Genomic DNA, 22,753 nt, shown 5'->3' with positions numbered 1-22,753 from the left:
ATTTTAGCCCAGACAAGTCTCTGTTGTGCTGCATGGTGTGTGTGTCCCAAAGTGAACAGATAACTGGGGAGCAGATTTCACTCCTTCGGGGGTGACAAACCAGAGGAGTAAAATCCCAGTGTCTGGTAGTGAAGAACTCCGGAAAACGGATTTGGGGAGACTCAGGACTGGAAGGGCTTTTGAGGTCACCATGCAAGGAGTAACTGGGCTGCTGGAAGCTAGGGTGAGACCTTTAGGCTTGTAGGCTGGCTACTGGGATCAAGGCTCTGAGTCATACATAGCACAGCAATACAGCACTAAGGTACCAAAAGTTACCAGGCAGGTGGTGACAGAACCTCTTACTGGTCTGAATGATCCACAAAACATCAACCACTGAATGCAATGGAGGTTGAAAACCTGGACTCCCCAGGGTTATCTACCCAAGGAGGGATTCTGGAATAGCTGAACATTCAAACCCTTCTTTAATCCAAGTTAACTTGCAAGTGTAGACAAGCCCCTTTGAAAATGTCCTCCTGCTGCTTCCAGGATGCTCCATCCTTACTGCTGTCCTTTGTGAGTGGCCCCTTAACCCTGTCCTTAGTAGCAATTCCAGCTAGTTTGTACTGCGTCAAAATACAAAGCTTTGATGATGCGTCAATTTTCTCCCTGCCCCCTCCCCTTCGAAACAGAAACTGTGCGTAGAGGAAGAAAACCACATGTAGGCGGTAGCCATACATTAAAAAAAGTGCTCTGCCAGTTCAGAAAGCATCAGAGAGACAGGAGGCGCTTGGCAGGGGCAGAGCTGAAATAAGCCCAGCCAAGGTACCTGAGCTGTAGCAACTCACAGGGAGAGCAGCTTGAGATATGGCCAAGCAAAGAAGACTCTGTCTCCCCAGGCAGGGGATCTGCTTAGTTTTGTTGATGGACCTGTGGCTGCGGGTGGAGATGGCTCTGGCGACCGAGTGCTCCAATGATGAATTCAAAGTGGTGACCAAGGAGGGTATTACAAACTGCATCACGTGCAGCTCAGGTAAGGGGGTGAGGGAAGGTTCCTCTGTCTTGTCCACATTGCATGTTGACCACAGAATCAATAAACATAGGGAAGGCAAACTTCAGTGTGACAGGAGCAGCAGTGTGTGCAAAGGAAAGAAGAAGCAGGGGCTTCCCCCTTCTTGTTATCAGAGAGGGGCCTGAGCTGCAAAATTCAGACTAGATTTGTGTTCTTGTTTTTGAACCTGCTGGCACCCAAAGGTTGCCAGTGTGGGGCTCTCTGGATTTGGGTTGTCTCTTTGCAGGGATAGGAAAGAGCAGGCTGCAAAATTTGGATCTGGCTTTGGATGCAGGACCATCCCAAAGCTGAGGGGTGGTTTGTTTCGAGCATGCTGGCCACGCCCAGCTCTCATTAGGATTCGCTGCCAGATCTCTCAGCCAGCAGGGTAGTTGCATCCTCTGCATTTGAGCTAGAAATGCTCTAATTTGTGGGACCAAAAGTTGGAGAGCTGGATTCTCCCCCAGCCTTGCCCCTGGTGTTGCTATTCACGCCTTTGCAAAGTGGGTGTCAAATGCCACTAAATCATAATGCTTTGCACAGGCCTAAATGACAACCAAAGGTGCAAGGTAATAGGGACCCAGGCCCAGAGGCTCAGGGTCATTCCAAACTGTATACAGGTCTTAGGATGTTCATGGAAGAATGAAATTGGGATGTAGTGGAATCTCCATCACTTGTAGTCTTGAAGTCAAGATGGGATGTCTTTCTAAAAGATATGCTGCAGCTCACTCAGAAGTTATGGGCTTGATGCAGGAATTACTGGGTGAGGTTCTATGGCCTGTCTTATAAAGGTCAGACCAGGTGATCTCAATGGTCCCTTCTATCTTTAATATCTATAAATTGCCACACCACATCTAAGGTTCTTCTGGTCTGGTATCATGTCTATAACAGTGGCCAATGTTGTATGCTTCAGAGCAGTTAATTGCGCAATACACACAACTGCTGATCAACTGATGCTTGGAAGCACAAGTGTTGGAAGCCATTGTAAATTTTACCCTAGATGGTGTAACAGCAAATGCTGTTCTCATACAGAAATGGCAACATTATCAGCTGTGGTGTTCCATTTTTCTCGCAGGCAATTTTGCTGCCTAGACAAGGGTTTTGTTACATTATGTGACTGTGAGGTCAGATTCCGGACAAGTATAAAGGTGTGATGCTCGCACACAGTGAAGTACCCCTGTCCCACCCCACCCTAGCCTTTAAGTGAGTCACTGAGTCTCAGCACACTTTCCCAGTCTCACACATCCACCGCAGCCAGTCACACCTTTGAGCTGGCTGTCTCAGCAGAGAGGTCACAAAATGAGTGGGCCATGGAGACTAAATTCCCCGTCAGCCCCAGGGCAGCGCTGAGACACACTGGTGGGGCAGCGTGTGGGGAGATTGCTTTGCAGTTGCTGTCCATGCTGCCCCTGTTCTGTGCATGGAGGGTTTCAGGTCCCCAGGGCAGTTTGCCAATCCAGCCTCGTTCACCAAAGGTAAAATTCAGACGAAAGAGGTGGGTAACCTCAGGCCAGCCAATGGCAGCTCAGCCCACCCCAGGGCCTTTATCCTACAAGGTGCTGAGTGACTTGAGTTGGCTGCAAATTGAGGGTGGTCAGGAATGGTTCATTAGTAGCCCGTAATTCACAGGCTTTTTATGTACAGAACAAAGTATTCTAATCTCTCTTTGTTCCTGCAGCTCATTTTCTTTACATGCTGAAGTAATTCCATTAGTTTTGCTCCAAACCATCCAAGAATTGAAAAAATAAAAGGGGCCAATGAGTGACAGGTGAATTGAGGAGTATCAGGTGAATCCTCCTGTACATTCCAGCATCAGCTCAGGAAATCGCTGATGCCTGACCGCTGCCACACACCTTTTTGTTTGACGTCCTGTTGCACTAATCTGTACTTTCCCTGTTTCGCCCTTGATGTTACCCAACTGCTGGGCAAACATGCAATTCTCTTTCCTCTAAATAGCCCCCTTGGGCCTGGTGTGACAAGCCCTGGCCCTAGCTTATGTGATCAGTCTTTCATTTTGATGACCTCTGGAGTCTCTCATCATTCATTTTTCTGTTCCGTTTTGTTTTAAAGGGTGTCAAAAATTAGAGATGGGAACGAGTTGTGGAGTTCAGATCTAGATTTGGAGCTGAGCTTCTCCCAATTTGGAAGGCAGAGGGGGTTGGCTCTCTGGTTTGACTCTGTGTGAATTTATTTTGGAAGCAAATGTCTGAATGCCAGGGAGGGGCAGGGAATGAGAACTATGGCACTGGTGGTCTGGAATCCTGCGGGCAGCCCTCTGACACAGGGCTTTGCCCGACTATGCAGGGCTTCGCCAACAGACTGGAAGCCCAAGGGCTGAACGCAGAGCCCGTTCCTGTGCGGTGTTCCCTTTGGTCATGCAGCACCCATCACCTCACAGTACTGAGGCCTGAAATTTGCAGTAAGTACCAGTGGACTGCAACTGCCTGCATTTGTAATATGATGCATTGCATGCTGGGACTCTCTGGCTGCATTTTCCATTAAAGGTGGGGACAGCCAGGGACTTCTGGGGGTTACCTTTGGCCCCAGGGTTCACCTACCCTAACAACATACTTGGCTCTAGGAATCCCAGTGTGCTGGAGGAGTCACAGTGGGTCAGATTCTCCACAGTTTACCTCAGTGCCACCCCACTGACTGAAACAGAGTCCTTCTGGATTTCCACCCGCGTAACTGAGAGAGTGTTTGGCCCCATGTCTATATATCCTTCCCAGAGGCACCCTCCTGCCTAGAAGGAGGTTCTCCAGCATCACCCAGTAATGCCCATGGTTAAATAGCAAGAGCCAGTTTCTGGTCTCTGTTATACCAAGTCTAACTCTTTGCTTTCCTAGTGACACTCGGCCTTTCGGATCCATGCCCTGACATCCTGAAACCGACCTGTAAGTGTAGTCTTGGGTACCAGTGTAGTAATCTTCCATGTACGACCTGCAGGCCACTCCCTCAGTGCAAGGCGGGGACGGAGCTGAACAAATCAGGTAACTATAGGAATGCAAATGAGTCTGTCAAGTTGAGCTCCATGAAGGTGGGGAGGGGCGTCAGTCAGCAGACATTGTACATACGTCCTCTACACGGGTGCATTCTGGAAGCTGCCCGGTGGTAAGGAGGAGATGGTTCAGCAAGCCAACCATCAGCTTCGAAGTGGCTGAAGTCCATGAAGAAAACAATTCAGATCCTGAAAAAAAAAAAAGAAAAAAATTATTTGCTAGCTCTTTCTGGGCTACTTTGCAGTTCTAAAATGATGGTAATGGCAGGGCAGGAGGGGAGTTGTGAAAATTTTACCTCAAAAGATGTGTTTTTTGCAGCCAAACAGGCAAAATGTCAAAATTCTTCACATTTCACTGCAAAAACTCGTCTCTAGTATTTTACTCTATAATAAGATCATCTTTGTGTGTTCAGCAATTACACTGAGGAGCGTAATATAAAAATGATGAATGGACAGAGTGAAAATTTGGCCGGATTTCACTCCAAAAGAGTCCTCTTTCTGATTGTAAACCAACCAAATGCATGGGGTTGGAGGGGAGGGGTCATTACATGGATCCAATTTCATGAAGTACCAGGTTTCAAATCTAATTGCTAATATTTTGCACAGCTCTGGAGCATAACAGCGAGTATGCAAAGAAGGGAAATGAAAAGGGAACTAAAAAACCAGAATAGATGAAAAAAAGGTGGAATAGCAGGTTTTAATTTAGCAGCCAATCATAGTTTAACAATGGGGAGATAGGGTGGTGTTGTGGTTGAGGCATTGGCCTGAGACCTAGAAGATGTGGACTCGAGTCCCAGCTCAGCGACATGCAGGCTTCTTGGGCAGGGCCAGCTGGCTCTACCGTTTTCGCCGCCCCAAGCTGTGAAAAAACCTGTCGCCACCGAATTGCCGCCGTGGATGGTGGAACGGATAAGCTGCCGCCGAATTGCCGCCACTGCGGAAACTCTGCCGCCCCTTTCTGACGGCCGCCCTAAGCACTTGCTTGGAACGCTGGTGCCTGGAGCCGGTCCTGTTCTCGGGAGACCTTGGCGGGAAAAACATTTAATCTCTCACTGCCTTATTTTTTATGGATAAAAGAAAGATAATGATACTTCCCTATCTCGCAGGGTGGGTTGACCTGATGGCTCTGTAAATATGCAAGATGTGCTCAGAAATTATAGCGATGGGGCCCAAACAAACAGGTGGATTTTAGGAGGGGGCTGATTCAAATCCCATTAAAGTCAAGTGTAAGATATGCATTGATTTCATTTTGAAATTTTCAAAATGTCCCATTTTGGTTTCTTAAGTCTAAACATTTAGACTAAAAAAGGGGTGGGAGGGAAGGTCAAAATTGGAATGGAACATTTTGAAATGATGGAAACGAAACATTACATTTGACCCGAAATGAAGTGTTATTTCATTTTCTCTCTACAACATCCCAAACAATAGCGCTCCCACTACCTCGTCTTAGGGGACTAGTCTACAATCTAATGGATCTCCCTCCTCAGGGGTTTCTCCTAATGTCCATCTTAAAGTGCTCCTTTCTTACATTCATCCCATTCCCCCAAGTCGTAGAAATGCAGAGCTGGAAGAAACCTGAGAGGTCATCAAGTCCAGCCCCCTGCCCTGTGGTAGGACTAAGTAAACCTAGACCATCCCTGACAGGTGTTTGTCCAACCAATTATTACAAATCTCCAGTGATGGGGATTCCACAAGCACCCTCGGAAGCCTAGTCCAGCGCTTAACTACCCTTAGAGTTAGAAAGTTTTCCCTACCATCTAACCTAAATCTCCCTTGCTGCATATTAAGCCCATTACTTCAATTGACATGGAGAACAATAGTTCACCATCCTCTTTATAACAGCCCTTAACATATTGGAAGACCCTCTCCCCCCCGTCCTCTTTTCTCAAGACTAAATATGCCCTGTTTTGTTAACCTTTCCTCATAGATCAGGTTTTCTAAACCTTTTCTCATGTCTGTTGCTCTCCTCTGGACTCTTTCCAATTTGTCCACATCTTTCCTAATGTGGACAATTTCCTCCTGTGTCTTACATACCACACTCCCCTTAATACACTGCAGAATATTGGCCTTTCTCACAGTTGCATCACGTTGTTGACTCATATTCAGTTTGTGACCCTTACAATCCCCAGATCCTTTTCTGCAGAGCTAACACGTAGCCAGTTATTGCCCATTTTGTATTTGTGCATTTGATTTTTCCTTCCTAAGTGAAGTACTTTGCCCTTGTCTTTATTGAATTTAATCTTGTTGATTTCAGATCAATTCTCCAATTTGTCAAAGTCATTTTGAATTCTAATCCTGTCCTTCAAAGTACTCGCAACCTCTCCAAGTTTGGTGTCATCTGCATATCTTATAAGCATGCTATCCACTCTATTATCTGAGCCATTAATGAAAATATTGAATAGTACTAGACCTAGGATTGATCTCTGTACGACTCCCTTCCAATTTAGCAGTGAACCATTGATAACTACTCTTTGAGTACAGTCTTTCAACCAATTGTGCACCAACCTTATAGTCATTTCATCTAGACCACACTTCCCAAGTTTGCTTATGAGAATATGTGGGTCTGTGTCAAAAGCCTTACTAAAATTAAGGTATAGTATGTCTATTGCTTCCCACCTGTCCACTAGCCCAGTAACCCTGTCAAAGAAGAAAATTAAATTGATTTGGCATGATTTGTTCTTGACAAATCTATGCTGGCAATTTCTTCTAACCATACTGTCCTCCAGGTACTTGCAGATTGATTGTTTATTAATTTGTTCCAGTGTCTTTCCAGATATTAAGTATCGGGGGTAGCCATGTTAGCCTGTATCCACAAAAACAACAAGGAGTCCGGTGACACCTTAAAGACTAACAGATTTATTTGGGCATAAGCTTTAGTGGGTAAAGAACCACTTCTTCAGATCCATGCATTTTTTACCCATGAAAGCTTATGCCCAAATAAATCTGTTAGTCTTTAAGATGCCACTGGACTCCTTGTTGTTTTTCAAGGTATTGAAGTTAGGATGACCAACCTATAATTTCCCAGGTCCTCTTTGTTCCCCTTTTTAAAGACAGGCACTGTGTTTGCCCTTTTCCAGTCTTCTGGGACCTCACCTGTCCTCCATGACTTCTCAAAGATAATGGCTAATGATTCTGAGACTGCTTCAGCTAGTTCTTTAAATAACCTAGAAAAAATTTCATCAGGTCCTGCCAACTTGAATACATCTAACTTATGTAAATATTCTACTGGTTCTTCCCTATTTTGACTTACATTCCTTCTCCTTTGTTGTTAATATTAATTGTGCTGAGTATCTGATCTCCAATAACCTTTTTAGTGAAGACTGAAACAAATAGGCATTAAACCCCTCTCTTTCTTGATATCATCAGTTATTAGCGCTCCTCTCCATTCTCCATATTTACTCTGAAATGTTTGAAGATGGACCATACTTGTCTTCCTATGCAGCAATGCTGCCTCCCAGAAGTAATCCCCTTTCTTTTCTCTCCTAGGCACTGATCACTTCAAATTCACCTGTGAACCCTGTAAAAATGGAACCTATTCTGACACTCTGAACAGCTGTTGTAGGCCTTGGACTAAGTATGTATTTATGGATAGATCTCTTCTTTGGCAATATTCATGATACACACCTCAAGTGGTTAATTTTAAATTTTTTTAAAAAATTAAAGCCACAGTAATTAATTATCCAAGAGTCTGCTGGGTTACTATTACAGGTGTTTTTGCTTGGCAGGATATCACATAAATCTTTTCTTTGGTTTTGTACCCAACCAATCTTAAAGTGAAACTTGGGGAAATAAAAAAAAACCCACATTTTTCACCTACTTTCAGGTCAAAGCCACAAATTGACCCAAGCATGGATACAGTTTGAAACTGGGTCTGGGTGGGATTGAATCTTAACAAGCTTCTCAGCAGAACTGGTCCAGTGTATCCAGCCAGAGCAGCCATAATTTGGCCAGTTGTGCTCTAAAGAAATAAAAAATACAGGAAAGAGAGACAGGTGGAGTGGGAGAGAAGGCAGAAGCCGGGGACAGAAACAGAGAGAGACGTTCTTAACAATGCTTTGCCTTTTTCTTAGCTGTAAGAATTCTGGATTACGAACAATCAGGCCAGGAAATCATACCCATAATGTGGAATGTGGCATTTTCGGAGCTGTGACCCCAGTTCAGCAGCAAGGTACATCCTGGATGGCAGATCATTTACTTCAGACTCTTCCTTTCCTCAAGGCATTTAAGATCATGATCCCCAGACAAAGGCCCGATCCTGGGTTTGTGCCATCATGGTTGCTTGGCATGGAAGAAATAACCCTTGAGTTCCCTGTGGTATTTATGAAGCAGCATGAATTGCTGAGAAGCCCAGATTTAAACATCATGAAACATTGCTAACAATAATAACCATCAAAGGGTCAGGAGGAGAAATGTAGGGGTGGTAATAGAACTGTTCCTTAGCAAACAGCTTATCAGAGTTTTCCATCCGGCATCTGCTGCTCTTTAATAGGGCGCTCTCAAGAGACACAACTTAGCAGTTCATCACCCACATTCAAATTTCTGTCTGCTCTGACTTCCCCACCATGTGCCAGTTGTCGGTCCCACTCACCCAGATGTCAATTAGCAGCAGACCCCGGAAACTCAAGTTACTAATGGGGAAAAATATTGACCCCCATCCTGACAGGTACCAAGCATCTCTGATGGGGTCCTGAATGCCCTCAGCTCTCAGAGATCATTGGAGTTGAGGGGCCTCAGCAGCACCAGGCCCTTTGTATGCAGATATCTTAATTTCTACTGGGCCAGGTCACTGGAGCTGCAGGAAGGGTAAACATTTGGTCCACTGTATGTTGTGTTCCTTCAGGGAAACCCTAGGCTGGGTTTGACTTGCACCCTGTGACACTCCATTGAAGCCAAAAGTAAATGGATGAAAGATAGTGCCAGAGACATACTAGGTCCTCATTACAACACAGAGAGAGGAGGACGCTCGTGTTTAAGCAATGTAGAGATCATGCATGCTACCCAAAAACAATGATCTCCTGCACACATGATCCCAGGCCAGTTCTGACCTTTGTGATTAATAACCCGTACTATGGTTTTCCCTTTCCTAGTTCCCCGTCTGACTCAGACGTAGATTAACACACTGCTCCCTCATTTCCTTGGAAGCGTTGGCTTCCCTGTAGCACAGGGCTGGGCTGTGGGTCATGTGATCCATGGCCATGTATTTCATTTCATCCCCCCCTGCTCATCAGATTCCAAGTACACCACCATCCTGGCGATATTGACTGCACTGGGTGTATTCATTCTCATCCTGATGACTTTCTTCCTGCACCTTTGCTTATGGACGCTGAAGAAAGAGAAACTCCACATCATTGAAGGTCAGTGCATCTGTATGGACTATTTCATGGTAGCTGAAGGGAAGAAGGCATGGGTCAGTGGCTAAGGCCCTGTGGACTTGGTAGATCTGGGTCAGTTCCCTGCTCCACCATTGACTTCTTATGTGACCTTGGGTAAACCACTTCAGTTTATGTCTACACTGCAATCAGAGGTGTGATTGCAACTTAGGTTGGCACACTCACGGGATCCTTAATCTAGCTAGCAAGGCTTAAAAAAGCTGTCAAGAGGTGTGCAAACCCTTCAGCGCAGGCTGTGCAAACCCACTTGGAACAGTGGCTATGTACTCACATTGCTAGCTCATGCTGTCGAGTCTTCGTTGCTATTTTCAGCTATGCTGGCTAGATTAAAGCTAGCGTGAGTAGCCAACCTGAGCTGAAAATCACACCTCTGAGTGCAGTGTAGACATGCCCTAAACCTGTCTGTGCATTTATCTCCCCATCCCTTCCTCAGAGGGATATTGCAAAGGTAAATATGCTTAGGGCGGAGAGCTGCATGGGGACCAGGTAGATATAGATGTGATGTGTGTCCTGAAGCAGACACTCTGGATGCATAGGCATTGTTTCCTGGTTTGCTTACACAGCAGCAACCAGCAGGGAGAGGGGCTGGTTTTGTGTGTTTATGCTGTGTGCATAAGTATTTGTGGCCTGCAGGGTGTGTGACTGTGCGAGGAATGAACAAGCAAAGATTATACTGCCCGCTCTTCTAAAAGTATAATATAGTTCAGAATCTTGAGCTGGACTTAGGCTTAACCTATAACAGACCCCACCCAACACCGAGGGTCAGATTTTCGTTTGCATGAAGGCACTAGATAGTGCCGTAGCAGTGCAATGGGGCTCTTAAGTGGAGGTAAATACATTCACACACAGTCCAAGGCCCCCTTACCCAGTCTGAGCAATACAAAGGGGCCTTAAGTGTCTACACTGCGAAAAAAGCCCTCTTGCAGTGAGTCTCAGAGCCCAGGTCAACTGACTCGGGCTCATGGGAGTCACTCTGCGGGTCTAACCATAACAGTGTGGAGTTTGGGCTTGGGCTGGACCCTGGGCTCTGAAACCTGGTGTTTGGGGGAGCAAGTCAGAGCCCGAACATACACCCTGCTATATTTTGCCCAGGTTCTGAGACTCACTTCCATGAAGGGTTTTTCTGCAGTGTAGACACACTCTTAGTGTCAGTCAGAATCTGTCCCAGTATTATGGACAACGATCCAATCGTGTCCTTTCAAGGCTCATGATCCATCCACTTGAGGGCAGAAATGAGGCAATCCCTGGCTGAGGGCCTATCATGGGGGTCCCCTAAGCATCCTACTTTCCGGCAGACATTCCAAAACAGGAGGTACTAGCTGTTGTGTTGAGGTGTATAGCGCATAGTATAGATTTTCCATGTCGGTTGCAGCACTTGAGATCTTTGTGGGCCTCACCTGGACTCATTCCAAGTTCTGAGGCGATACGATACCTTAACATCTCCGGGTGGACAGCAAGAGTAGGCTCATTCATCGCTGAACGTGGTGCACCTGTCAGACACCCGTGAAATGCTGCTTCCCATTCCTTACAACCGCAACCCTAATGTCTGCTCCTTCCCTGGGGGTGCTCCCTACAGAGCCTGATCATCCCAGCATTCTGCTGCCACCGACGTGCCGCCTGGTCGAAGATACTTACAGCTGCCAGTTCCCAGAGGAAGAACATGGAGGCAAAATCGCTGAAGGAAAACTCTCTTATTGCCCTAGTGTGGGGCCACACTGAAGTTGCAGATGGAGTGAGAGTTGCTGCCAGAGGAGCAGAGCTGGGCTTGTCAAATGTAGAGCAGAGCGGGACAAAGGGGCAATTTTAAACATAGCAGCAAGAAGTGGGCTTTTGTAACAGATTTTGTGTTAGAAATTGAGGAACCACTAACTCAAGCTGACATTTAGTGCAGCCAGAATCTCAGCTCTATGTTCCTCCTTTTCTGAGCCCAAGTCCTCCTGAACTCAGTCCGGGACTAGAATATCTGGCTCTGATTTTCCCCTGGGCATCCTCTGCTCATGACCCTCCCTTACTGTGCTGCATTTCCGTGGTGTGTCAGGGTCTCTCCATGAGGCCCTACAGTTGCCTCTCTCCTGGCCATGTGAGTATGTCCCTGGGGAACTTAACTGAAGTTTTCATCAGGTGTTTTACCAAGGTGGCACATGTGTCTGTAGGACATATATGAAGGGAGTGAGGGGGGCAAAGTGTGGCTAAAGGAGCATTTTTAGTCTGCAATACTGCAGTCAACCATATTGTATTCCACTCGCCCCGTATTGCCTTCCATTGGTAGGTGAAATGGGGAGCTCTCTCTGAATCTGTGAAACGTTTTGCTCTCGGGTGGAAACAGGATTTCCTTGATGCTTTTGCTGATGGCGCAAATCTCAGTGCACAGCTCTTGTCCCTGTATAGTTTCCAGTCTGAGGCTACGTCACTTAACATGTCTGTGGGCCCTGCTCTGGAGACAATCAAAGGCCCTTGTGTTTGTTTGCAGAGATTCTTGCAGCAGAGCAAGAGCCTTGGCTTAGCGATAGGAGAACATGGGGGTGTTTTGGGTTCCATGACACCTCAGGGAACATTTGTTTTTTGCCATGGAAGCCATTTTTGTTTCAGGAATAGTCAATTAAAAATACAATCAAAAACCCAACCTGAGGCCTATTTACAAACCATAAAGAATCTGCTTTGTAAATAATTCTCACCCAGCTTCTAAACAAAACAAAGGCCAGGACTTGCACTTTTGGGCAGGGCCAAGGGAAAACTGTGCCGCCAAGATCTAGCTCCTCGGCTGGTATAGACCGGAGAAGTGCAATGGACAAGACCAGCAATTTCAGTGGGGCTACGCTGATGTACGCCAGCTGCAGATCCAGCCCCAGAAGTTTTGAATTATGTTAAACTAGAACCCCAGATTTTCATAGAGTACCACCACTGGTAGAATGAATCCCTTCTGCCTTAATTTTAAAGGCCAAATCCTCATCTTTGTGGTCAATCTCCTTCACCGGAGCTACTTTGCATTAGCAAAGGATGTGATCTTTTGGCTAAGACTCAGTGTCTTTCTTTGACACCATCCGAGTGCTATGTAGTTTCCTAGCCCTGCCCTCCTCCCCCTGCCCCCTTCCAGGAAAGACCGATAACTTTGGAGACAAATCTCTTGATGACTAAAAACTCCCTGAGCCAGGATGAGGTTTTGAGTCAGAGTTCATACAAAGAAAATGCAAATACCACCTACCTCAAACCAGGACGTCAATTTCCTCCTCTGATTTTTGGCAAGATAATGAAGTTAGGCCTATAAGTTAAGGCAAGCACTGGAAATATTAATGCATGGTGAATAGAAATTTGCATTTTTCTGTTAAATGATAATAAACTGTGTTATCCTTAGCTGTACAGACATGTAAAAAGAATGTAATGCAGTCCCATTGATAAGGCCTGCTCAACAGAGGCATCTCATATTTTGAAAGCAATTCTGTACGTCTCTACAATTCCTGATCACACATTCTGTAATCATTTGGGTGGATCATTGGATTCCTCACACTGACACTTTCCATAATTTCAGTGTGTCACCTTCATACTGCCAAAGCAGAGTTCTATGGGGATTTATTGTTCTAACATTATTTTGCTTGCTTCCTTTTGTGTGAACTACCGAATGTTGTGATTTGGTGCAGTAACTGTAAGAGTGAAATCAGGTGGGAATGATTGTGAGTTATAGCACAGGATGAGAAGTCTGGACTCCTAATGCTGCCACTGGCTTGGTATCTAGCCTTGGGCAAGTCACTTAACCTCTTTGTGTCTTGGTTTCCATATCTGTAGTAGAGGCATTGTGTGACATAACTGGTGTTTGTAAAGCATTTGATGTTTCTCTAACGCCTTTTGAAGTATCATTCTTACTCAGGAAAAGCACTATTTACCCTTGCACCCTCCACCCACCACCTTGTGAAATTTGACCAGTTCCTCATTAATTCTCCAGCATTTACCATGACGCTCACGGGTGCGGCTAAATCACATCAGCAAAATTATAAAAACGAGGACGAGAACGGGGTTTTGTTCTGCTCCAGCTGTGGAATGTACAGACCCACAGCTGGGGTGGGAGGTGAGGTGAGTGGGAGGAGCCAGAGGGAACGGACCCCAAAGGGTGACTTTGCCTTTGTCAAAGAGTTTATATTCTGGTGCACTTCATGGCTTTGAGCTATCACTACCCTTGCTACGGTTAAAGTGAATGTCCTCCTTGTTCCAACTTGCCAGCTAAGCAAAGGCTGTTGCTGCTGCCCCAGGTGTGAGTGTTTGGAAGCTGTCATTCTGTGCATTGCCTTTCCTTTAGACAGCCGTTTTGTTTATTATGTATGTTTTTTTAAAAAAAAAAAATCTTCTTGTGACCTTTTGTAAAGGCAAAATAAACATTAGCTCTGACTAATAAATCAATGGAGCTGATCTGAATTGAGCCAAGATTCAGAACAATTGTGGGGTTTTGGGTGGCTGTTTTCTGTTCGTTTTTAAATTCTCTTCTTTTGGTGGATTTATCTCCGTGCTCTTGATAGGACTGAATAAGTTTTCTCCACACAGCTCTTCCATATACACCTGGCTTCTACCCTTGCACACCCCCTGCTATTCCATTCCTGTGTCCAGGGCCAGATTCACCATTAGGCTAAAAAGGCTATAGCCTTAGGCCCTCTTATGTTTACTCTTCCTGGTCAGGCGGGGGCACGGCCAGGGCCGGGTAACGGTGAGCAAGCTTGCTCACGCAGCCCTGCTGGAGAGTTCCTGCCAGCAGGAAAGGCAAAGCAGCCCCCTGCGGCTTGGCAGGAGCTCAGGCAGCACCGCTCTGCAGGAACACACCGCCAGGGATCCGGTTAACACTGGTGACCGGACACTAAAAATCCGGTTACCACAGGAACCCGTGCCAGCCGTGGCATTGCCCCCTCCCCACCCCACTCCCAGACCCTCCGACTTCCGATTTCTCCTGATCTTTGCTTAGCTGTCAGGAAGGGAAGAAGCTCCCTCTGTCCCTCTCCTCTGCTGAGGCTGGCACTGGGTCCTAGTGCTCGTCACCGTCATCTTCTGTGTGTGCTGGGTCCCGTTCCTGGACAACCGGTGAGTGGCGCGGGGAAACAGCAGTACCAGAGCGGTCATGCGGGGAAGCTTGCACAGAACCTGCACACACTCTATCCAGCTCCAGCCAGAACGATTGCCCCTCCCACGTATAAGGAATGAATTCCCCCACACTGTGTAGGAAAAACAAAACCAAACATCCCATTCTGGATACCAGTCCTTTAACTTTTACAGAACCTTCCACTGAAGGGCTTCAGAGTTATGATGCCCTGTGTAATGTTCAACACTGTATTGAACTGTACTAAAAATCAAAGACATTCAATTTTTTTCTTTGATGTATTTTTCTGTACTGGGATGTACAGGCCACCAAGTTATTCCCTCATGCTCAGCCTAGTTCCACAGGCCAACACATCATTGTACTTTTAACGGGTTGCAAAAGCCCTGGAGGAAGCTGAACACACAATGTTGTAGTTTTCTCCCTCCCCTCTCCCGCAAGGATTTTAAATCCACTTCTTAGCAGACTATGATAGAAAGACTGGCGGAATAGGCTAAAGGCAGGTTCTGTCCATTTGCTGGTTCTCTAGCAGTTCAATCCATCATAAAGTTACCTCACATTTGATTTCTTTTGAGTTTCATTCCAAAAACTTAAAGGTAAATAACCCTGAAGTTAGTCCTCATTTTTCTGCCCCAACTCAAACGAACTTCTTCCCCAAGTGGAAAACGCTGGGTAAGCATGGGCTGTGATTCGAGAAGGGAAGGAGAACACAGGCCAGTTCCTGCTGACCGTTACACCTGTGTAGCCTTATTGACTTCATGGAGAACAGATTTTTGCACAAGAATAGATTTTGGTCCCTTCTGCCTTTTCACACCTGGTATAAACAGAATCTCATTCACTGTCCTCCCCTAAACTCTGAGCACTTTAAGGGAAAAAAATAAGCAAGGTCTGCTTGATTTACACAGGCAAAGGAAACAGGAAGCTCACCCTTCATTCTATACCAGACTTCAACAAAAACCACATCTGATATAGCAAGGGTATAACTACAGCAGTCTTGGTTGGACTGTTCTTTTGAAAGATCCTTAATAGTACTTTTAAGATGCTGATTTTCAGTGAAGTCTTTTTGTTCAGGGGGGCAGAGAACACAACAGGGAATAGCTCTGTTTTGTCAACTCCTAGTCATTCGAAAGCTGAAACTCTTAAGATTAAGTTTGTTTAATATTTGTACAGTGATTCTGAAGAGCTAACATAGTACAGAAGTGCTAAATATTATGACCGGCCAACCATCTAAAGATCTGTGTCACTCCTAGCTGTTACCTTTTTCTTACAGAAAGTTTAAAACAAACAAATGCAAACCATAGGGGGCTGGTGCACACAGAACTCATGCTTAAAAAACCTCATGTCAGAGCTGCTGATCACACATTCCAGAATAGATAATACTTAGTCCTGCCATGAGTGCAGGGGACCGGACTAGATGACCTCTCGAGGTCCCTTTCAGTCCTATGATTCTATTATATGATTCTAATTGTGGAAGAGCTTGGTGACAGAATGGCCTGATGTGGTGAATCACTGGAGATTAACTACACAAACTGGGTATGATCCCACAAATAGTATTTCGGTTTAATGTGAAAACAGTAATTCATTGTCCTCAGCCACTGCAACACTGGGATGCAGCTTTCAGAGCAAGACAGCCTAAAATACAATGCCACCCAATGTCATTTTCCCACTACTACTTCCTCTACTTCAGTGGATTTTACTCCTGAGTGGTTTTCTTTTACATAACAAAAAACTTCCCAGAGTGCAGTCAGAGTGAGATGGGGTATGTGGTGTAAAGGCCATAGCTTGGGGGAAAGGGCTTGGCTTTGCACTGTGCAGAAGGAGAGCTGAGGGTAGAAGCGCAAACCTGAAAGAGGTGAGCAGGATGGGGGACGTTGCAGAGTCCACCCTCATACAGAGGAGCACCCCACTAGCTCGGAGGAAGGAGGCCCAGGAGAAGGATAGCGTCGCATCCCTGTGCTACCTCTTACTCAGAAGTATCTATTTGAAGAATTGAGCGTTGTGAGAGTAGAATAAACTTGTTAATTTTACATAAATAAAGAATATGTAAATATGTCTGTAGAGAAATGTTTGATGACATCATCATTTTTTTTGCAATATGTCATTCTTAGGCCCTTTCCTCCCATTAGCCTTAGGCCCCCTCATAACGTTAATCTGGCCCTGTCTGTGCCCTCCAACAGCTCTGCCAACAGTCCAACCCAGCAGTATCATCTACTATTCTAACAAGCCCTCCCTCCCACCACCCCCTCTGCTTTAGGAAATGGGGATTTCCAGGCAGCTGGGAAAGCCAGCTTTCCAGCTACTTAGTACCATCAGAGCTGGAGAACAGTGCTTAGATAATGCTAACGTGGTCAAGACGGAGAAGCAAAACTGTTTGATAGGCCGGGGACTAGGAGAACAGTCTCAACTCTTGATGGACTAGCAGGTGGCGCTGTCTGTTCGTACTGATGCATTGAACACAGCTACAGTACCTGGGGGCAGTTTGCAGAGTGGCCCATCCACTTTATGCCTGGCTCAAGAAACATTTCTACTTCCTACCTATCTAACTGCTTGCCCAAGGACTTAGTACTGATGAAAAAATCAGTTCATTTCTTGGCGTCTCATGGTTCTGATTCCGGGGGGGAAACCCCTAACTGTGTGTGATTGTAACTTCTGGGGCATTTCAGCAACAGATGATTGAGATGTGGTTCAAAGAAAACAAAGGTTACCCATTCAGAGTCCCTAGGCAAAGAATCTTCATACATTATGGTTTCCGTTCAGAGAGCTCTCTCTCTACAATACACAATGACACCTATACAAAAGTATATGTATAGTATTTTCAAGTACATAAAAGGTTGTTACAAGGAGGAGGGAGAAAAATTGTTGTTCTTAACCTCTCAGGATAGGACAAGAAGCAATGGGCTTAAATTGCAGCAAGGGAGGTTTAGGTTGGACATTAGGAAAAACTTCCCAACTGTCAGAGTGGTTAAGCACTGGAATAAATTGCCCAGGGAGGCTGTGGAATCTCCATCATTGGGGATATTTAAGAGCAGGTTTGACAAACACCTGTCAGGGATGGTCAAGATAATACTTAGTCCTGCCTTGCGTGCAGGGGACGGACTAGATGACCTCTCGAGATCCCTTCCAGTTCTATGATTCTATACAAGACACTACCCTCCCTGGAAACTATCTTGACCCTAAGAGAGTGACCCCTAGAATGTCTCAAGCATATTGCGTTCAGTAGTTCTTCTCTTTTTATCAGAAGTGCCATCTCTGTCCAGCACCTGTTATCTGTCAATCACTCAAGCCTCTCTCAAGGCAGCTTTTACTGTTTATGGAAAATACACAAAATGTCATTAACAGATTAGAAGTCTGATTAAGCTATGACCCAAAGGCAAATTTCTTAGAAACGGACACCATTTCCTGAGTTACCCGAAGCTCTCTTGGTTGTTTATGATAGGAAACAAAACGGTGGGCGGTCAGTTAACATTATAAATGACAGCCCGGACCAGTGGCTTATGGATGGAGAATTCACGCTGAGTTCTGGAAACACTGTGAGTAGCTCTTGAAACAAAAATTAAGGTTCCAATCCTTCAGCTCTTACATGAGTAATGTGAGTTGTCCCATGGTAGCCAATAGGAGCTGTGGGTACTCAGCACCTTTAAAAATCAGGTCATTGCTTTAGGCTCCTAAATATGGATGTAATATGGAAAGGGAGGTGCTGACCTCACTTGGTTAGGTTTAAAAGCCAGTCACTAGCGAACTTGACTGCAAACAGCTAGCAGCTAACAGCGGAGATCAGCATTTCTGTGGCAGTTTGGGTTGTCCCCCATTTCTTTTTTTCTAGGAATAAGATCTAGGAAAGGAAGGCGATGGCTACTGAGGCAGCACTAGAAGTGAAGAAGACGGTCAGATACAGAAGCTGCAGGATGTACTTCATCCTTGAGTGGATATCTGCGGGAAGCTACTTATGCATGAAATTCGCTTGACAGAGCTCATGGCAGAGAAGATCCAAGGATTAGAGGTGCCCCTGGAGATGATGGAATTCAGACAAGGATTCCTATAATGCAGGAGAGGAGAGAGCAGGTGACACAGACAACTTGAGACGTGTGGACACCTGCTGAACAAAAGGACCTGGAGTGTGAAATGCCAGAAGAGGAGGGTGATCCATGGAAGGACATGACTATGAGAACAAGGCAGAGGAAGAGAACCCTAGTGGTGCTTGAGTAACAGGTTTGCTGCACTGGGATGTGAGAAGGAGAAACAGGCAAACAATGGGGTGGTGAGGAAGGAAAGAAGGGAAGCCAGTCCCTGCGGAAGAAAGTAAGAGATGATAGAGATAGCCAAGGACCAGAGCCTAAGGAAAAATGAGAATGATGTACAGGGAACTGCAAGAATGGACATAAAACAGATTCACACCAACACCAGGAAGAGACAGATCTATGTTCATGGCAGATAAATTCAAACTAGAAGAGATTCAGAGAAAAGCTACTAGGATGATCAGAGGAATGGAGGGCCTATCTTATGAGAGACAACTGGACGAGCTTGGCCTAGCCAAAAGAAGGAGATATGATTACTGTGACTCAAGGATGCTCTTGATGCCAACTGGCACAGGGCACGGGCACACAGGGGCACAGGGATCCCATGGGTTCATCAAAAGGGATGGTGTAGTTTTCTACTGGAAGCCTGTGTTGCACTGGTCATCCTAATCATCGTGAGATGTATGGACAGAGAATATGTGAGGAAGTGTGTATATATACTAAAAATATGTTTGCTAGGGCTGTAGGTAAAAGCAGGTCAGTGAAAGGTAGCGTGTCTTGAGACAAACTTCTTCCTGGTGGACCACAGGGTAGCGCATGTCACACAATACAACATATTACCACGCTGAGTCAAATGCTGTTGAAGTGCTGGCGGAGGCTTCAGAAGGAAAGTAGCAGGAAGAGGTAAACAGGGTGGGTGGGAGTACCCTATTTTAAGGTGACCATCAAAGGTTTGTTCTAGTATAGTTGGGGGAGCAGAAAGAAACCCTGGGCTCCTTCCAGGAAGACAAGCTGCCAGCAGGCTTGATTTTGTGAAAAGGGGATCTCAATCCATCTGGTGAAAATACTGGGGAAAGGACTCGGGATAAGCTATTTTGTAGGGGACAGGGGAATGCCTTGTTATTGTTAGTTAAGTTTAGGCTCTAGGAAGTATGGTATGATTTTGTTTTTGTGTAACCATTTGTGGCCAATATTCTTACTCACGATCACTTGAATCTCTGTTTTTAATAATAAATGTATTCTTGTTTTCTCTCTCTCTCTATATATATACATATCTAAGTGTATTGTGCTCAGTAAAGTGGGGCTCCTGACTTGAATTTTGCAAGCTAGGTTACACTGTTCCTTTGGGAATAATGGATCTGAGAGTTCTGGGAGTCTTCAGTGGACCAGAGGCTGCTTGCTCCAGAGGAATGCTCAGAGGACTGAGGTCGGTGTGTGCTTATTGCTAACCTGCAGAGAGAGAGCGTGAGGCCAGTGGAAGCCTGGAAGGGAGTGCTTGTGTTGCGAGAGGCTGGTGGTTTCAGGGAGCCAATCCACAGCTAGCACGGGGGACCCCTGGGAAGTGACCCAATTACTCTCTTTAAATACATCAAGGAGGAGAGGGGAAGGGTAAACACCAGGGAGGGAGAAGAGCTATTTAAGCTAAAGGACAATGTTAGGACAGGAACAAATGGTGATAAACTGGCCCTGAACCAGGTCAGGCTGGGAATTAGAAGGTTTCTAACCATCCGAGGAGTGAGGTCCTGGGACAGCCTCCCAATAGGAGCTGTGAGGCAAACAACTTAATTAGTTTTGAGAGAGATCTGGACAAATTTTTGAGTGGGATTGTGTGATGGGGTTCCTTGTGAGGGTGTGGGGCAGGGCTGGGCAGCCCTTGGGGTCGCTTCTGATTTACATCTAAAAGCTCATGCATAGGACTTCAGCCAGCCACCTGCAGGGGTCAGGAAGGGATTCCCTCAGCTCCCCAATGTATCCCGGTTTTCTTTTTATCAATCTCCTTCCTTGGAAGCACACAGGATGGCCATGGCTGGAGAGGGGACATTGGCTGGGGAGGGCTAGGCCTCTGACATGACACCGAGGACTCTCTCTCTCTCAGACTCTTGGCTGGCTGGTTGTCACTCACATGCTCAGGGTCTAGCTGATCACCATATGTAGGGCCGGGAAGGAATTTGCCCCCAACTCAGATTGGCAGTGACCGTGTGGGGCGGGGGGGTTTCAGCTTCCTCTGCAGCATGTGGGTGTGGGTCACTAGTCAGGATTATCCAGGTATATCACACTTGATTATTTCCGGGCTACTTCAGGGGCCTCAGGTACTGGTGCACCTCCATCTCTCCTAATCTCTGCCTGTGGAACATACTGGTCTAGTCTCCTCTGGGCTCTGATACTTTGTTCTCATTCTGGGTGCTGGGTTTCGTGTGCGGGTGTTGGAAGCCCGTGCTATACGGGAGGTCAGCCTAGGTAACTGAGTGGTTCCATCTGGCCTTAAACGATATGACTCTATAACATGAATGCTCCCTTCTGCACAAGGCTTGGGCTGATGGGTTTTAGTCATCCTATTTACACAATACCTTAGGTTATTTCTCTCTCCAAGAAGCAGCAGCCAATAAATAAAGTGATCAAACCAGGAAGGATTTCTCCCCCAGGAGTCTGATCAACTGGGATTATATCCAGGAGGTTCCAACAGGCCATCGGGAACAGCAGCTAATCTGTGCACAAATGAATGAGTCCAGCCAGGGACCATACCCCACAGGGTAGGTTCAGATCGAGGACTCACAATTCAATCTTCTCAGTCTGAAGGGGTTTGGATTCAAGTTGTTTCTGGTCCATCTCTAGTTTTGCCAATGGTGGGCTCCTTCCTCCAGCATCCTTAGCCATCAGTTTGGCCCCTGTAGTCAGCGCTGTCACTGGGCGCTAGCCTTTTCCATAGGCTCCGTAGTTCTAAGGGTGCAGTGATTTCTTTGGTACCATTGGTGGTGGCTGGACAGTCACAGTGTCGAGGTTTTGCTCAGGCTGGAACAGATTGATGTCAGCAGATTAATACCCTAACACAGCAATGCTGCTGGAAAGACTTTAAGCGCTTTTAAGATTTTAAGCATTCAGAAAAGGTGCAGCCTGTCTCAGTCCAAGTTCTCAAGGGGCTCAGAGCTTTTCTACTGTTAAAATCTTGCAGCCCAGTTCACCATCACCCTTTTGTGAACCCCAAGTATGGTGCAGAGGCAGCCGAATGTTCAGTATGTGCCATGTGTCTCCCTTTGTGCATGACCCACAGAGCATATGACTCTACGAACAGTGACTAACTAGCGGTCTCTGCCCTTTAGGTCAAGCTGTAGCGGCTTATGCTTTCTGCAGGGGAGGTGGGGAGTTCAAACCCCCAGGATCATTATATGTGATACACACTTACATTCTGATTAGGAAAAAGTATTGAGGTCCCCCATGATGAACCCTTTAGGTGGGAGGATGAGTTCCAAGGGAACTGAATGGTCACTCTGAGTGCTAACTGGTTTTGAATCATGGAGGACCCTTATTGGGGGTGGGGAGAGAAGAAGGAGTAGGAGGCAGATAAGCAGTTGTGCATAAGGTTGGGAAAGTCCCAGGTTTGAAAAGCAGCAGCCACACCAGCCACAGAGCAAAGAAGGTGTATGGGGGTCATGTCTGACGAGGACCTTTTGTAGGTAGAAGAGGCATTTTTCGTAATCTTCAGCGGTGGAGCAGGCGACCAGGATCGGTTCCATCAGGCTTCCTGCCAAGAGAACAGTGAGGCATGTGGGAACATTTTGGTGCAGGAATAGTCCACGTGTCCTTCTTCTTGGCCCATGTGTTATCAGCATACACTGGGAGAGGGCACAGGTATTCTAGCTGTGTGTCAGCAGGCAAAGAGTTAAACCCCCCCACCAACCTGCTCAGACCTCTCACAGGTGTCCAGGGTGGAGTAATGAGGCAGGGCCAGAGCAGATGGGCCAATCAGGGAACACAGAAGACCATAAAAGCCTGATAGCCAGCAGCAAGGGAAGTGCATTGGGGTGGGGGAGTGCTCCGGCCTGGGTTGGGTGAAGCCTGAGCCGAGGGGTGTGGACGGGAAAGGAGGCTAATTTTATGTAGCTATAGTCTCTTGTAGTAGAGAAGAGGCAAGGCTCAGCTAATGACTAGGAAGAGGATTCTTCAGTGAGGCTGCTGGACCCAGACGGAGCCTGTAGCCCCATTAGCTAAACAGCCTGTCCAGCCTAGTGTCCTCACCTGGGGCCACCTTACCAC

General features: G+C 46.2%; 1 protein-coding gene across 1 annotated transcript; it reads left to right on the top strand.

The window, feature by feature from the left end:
• Nucleotides 1–744: 744 nt before the first annotated feature.
• TNFRSF18 (TNF receptor superfamily member 18) lies at nt 745–13,727 on the top strand. Its single transcript, XM_073316787.1, has 6 exons — nt 745–1,009; nt 3,874–4,017; nt 7,512–7,599; nt 8,096–8,193; nt 9,254–9,379; nt 10,992–13,727. The coding sequence occupies exons 1-6, from the start codon at nt 844–846 to the stop codon at nt 11,132–11,134; spliced, it is 765 nt and encodes a 254-aa protein (XP_073172888.1). The 5' UTR covers nt 745–843; the 3' UTR covers nt 11,135–13,727.
• Nucleotides 13,728–22,753: the final 9,026 nt, after the last annotated feature.

This window comes from Lepidochelys kempii, chromosome 18 (genome assembly GCF_965140285.1).
Source record: "Lepidochelys kempii isolate rLepKem1 chromosome 18, rLepKem1.hap1, whole genome shotgun sequence".
NCBI lineage: Eukaryota > Metazoa > Chordata > Testudines > Cheloniidae > Lepidochelys > Lepidochelys kempii.
Note: the sequence above shows the minus strand (reverse complement) of the source record. Positions and strands in the feature narration are given on the sequence as shown.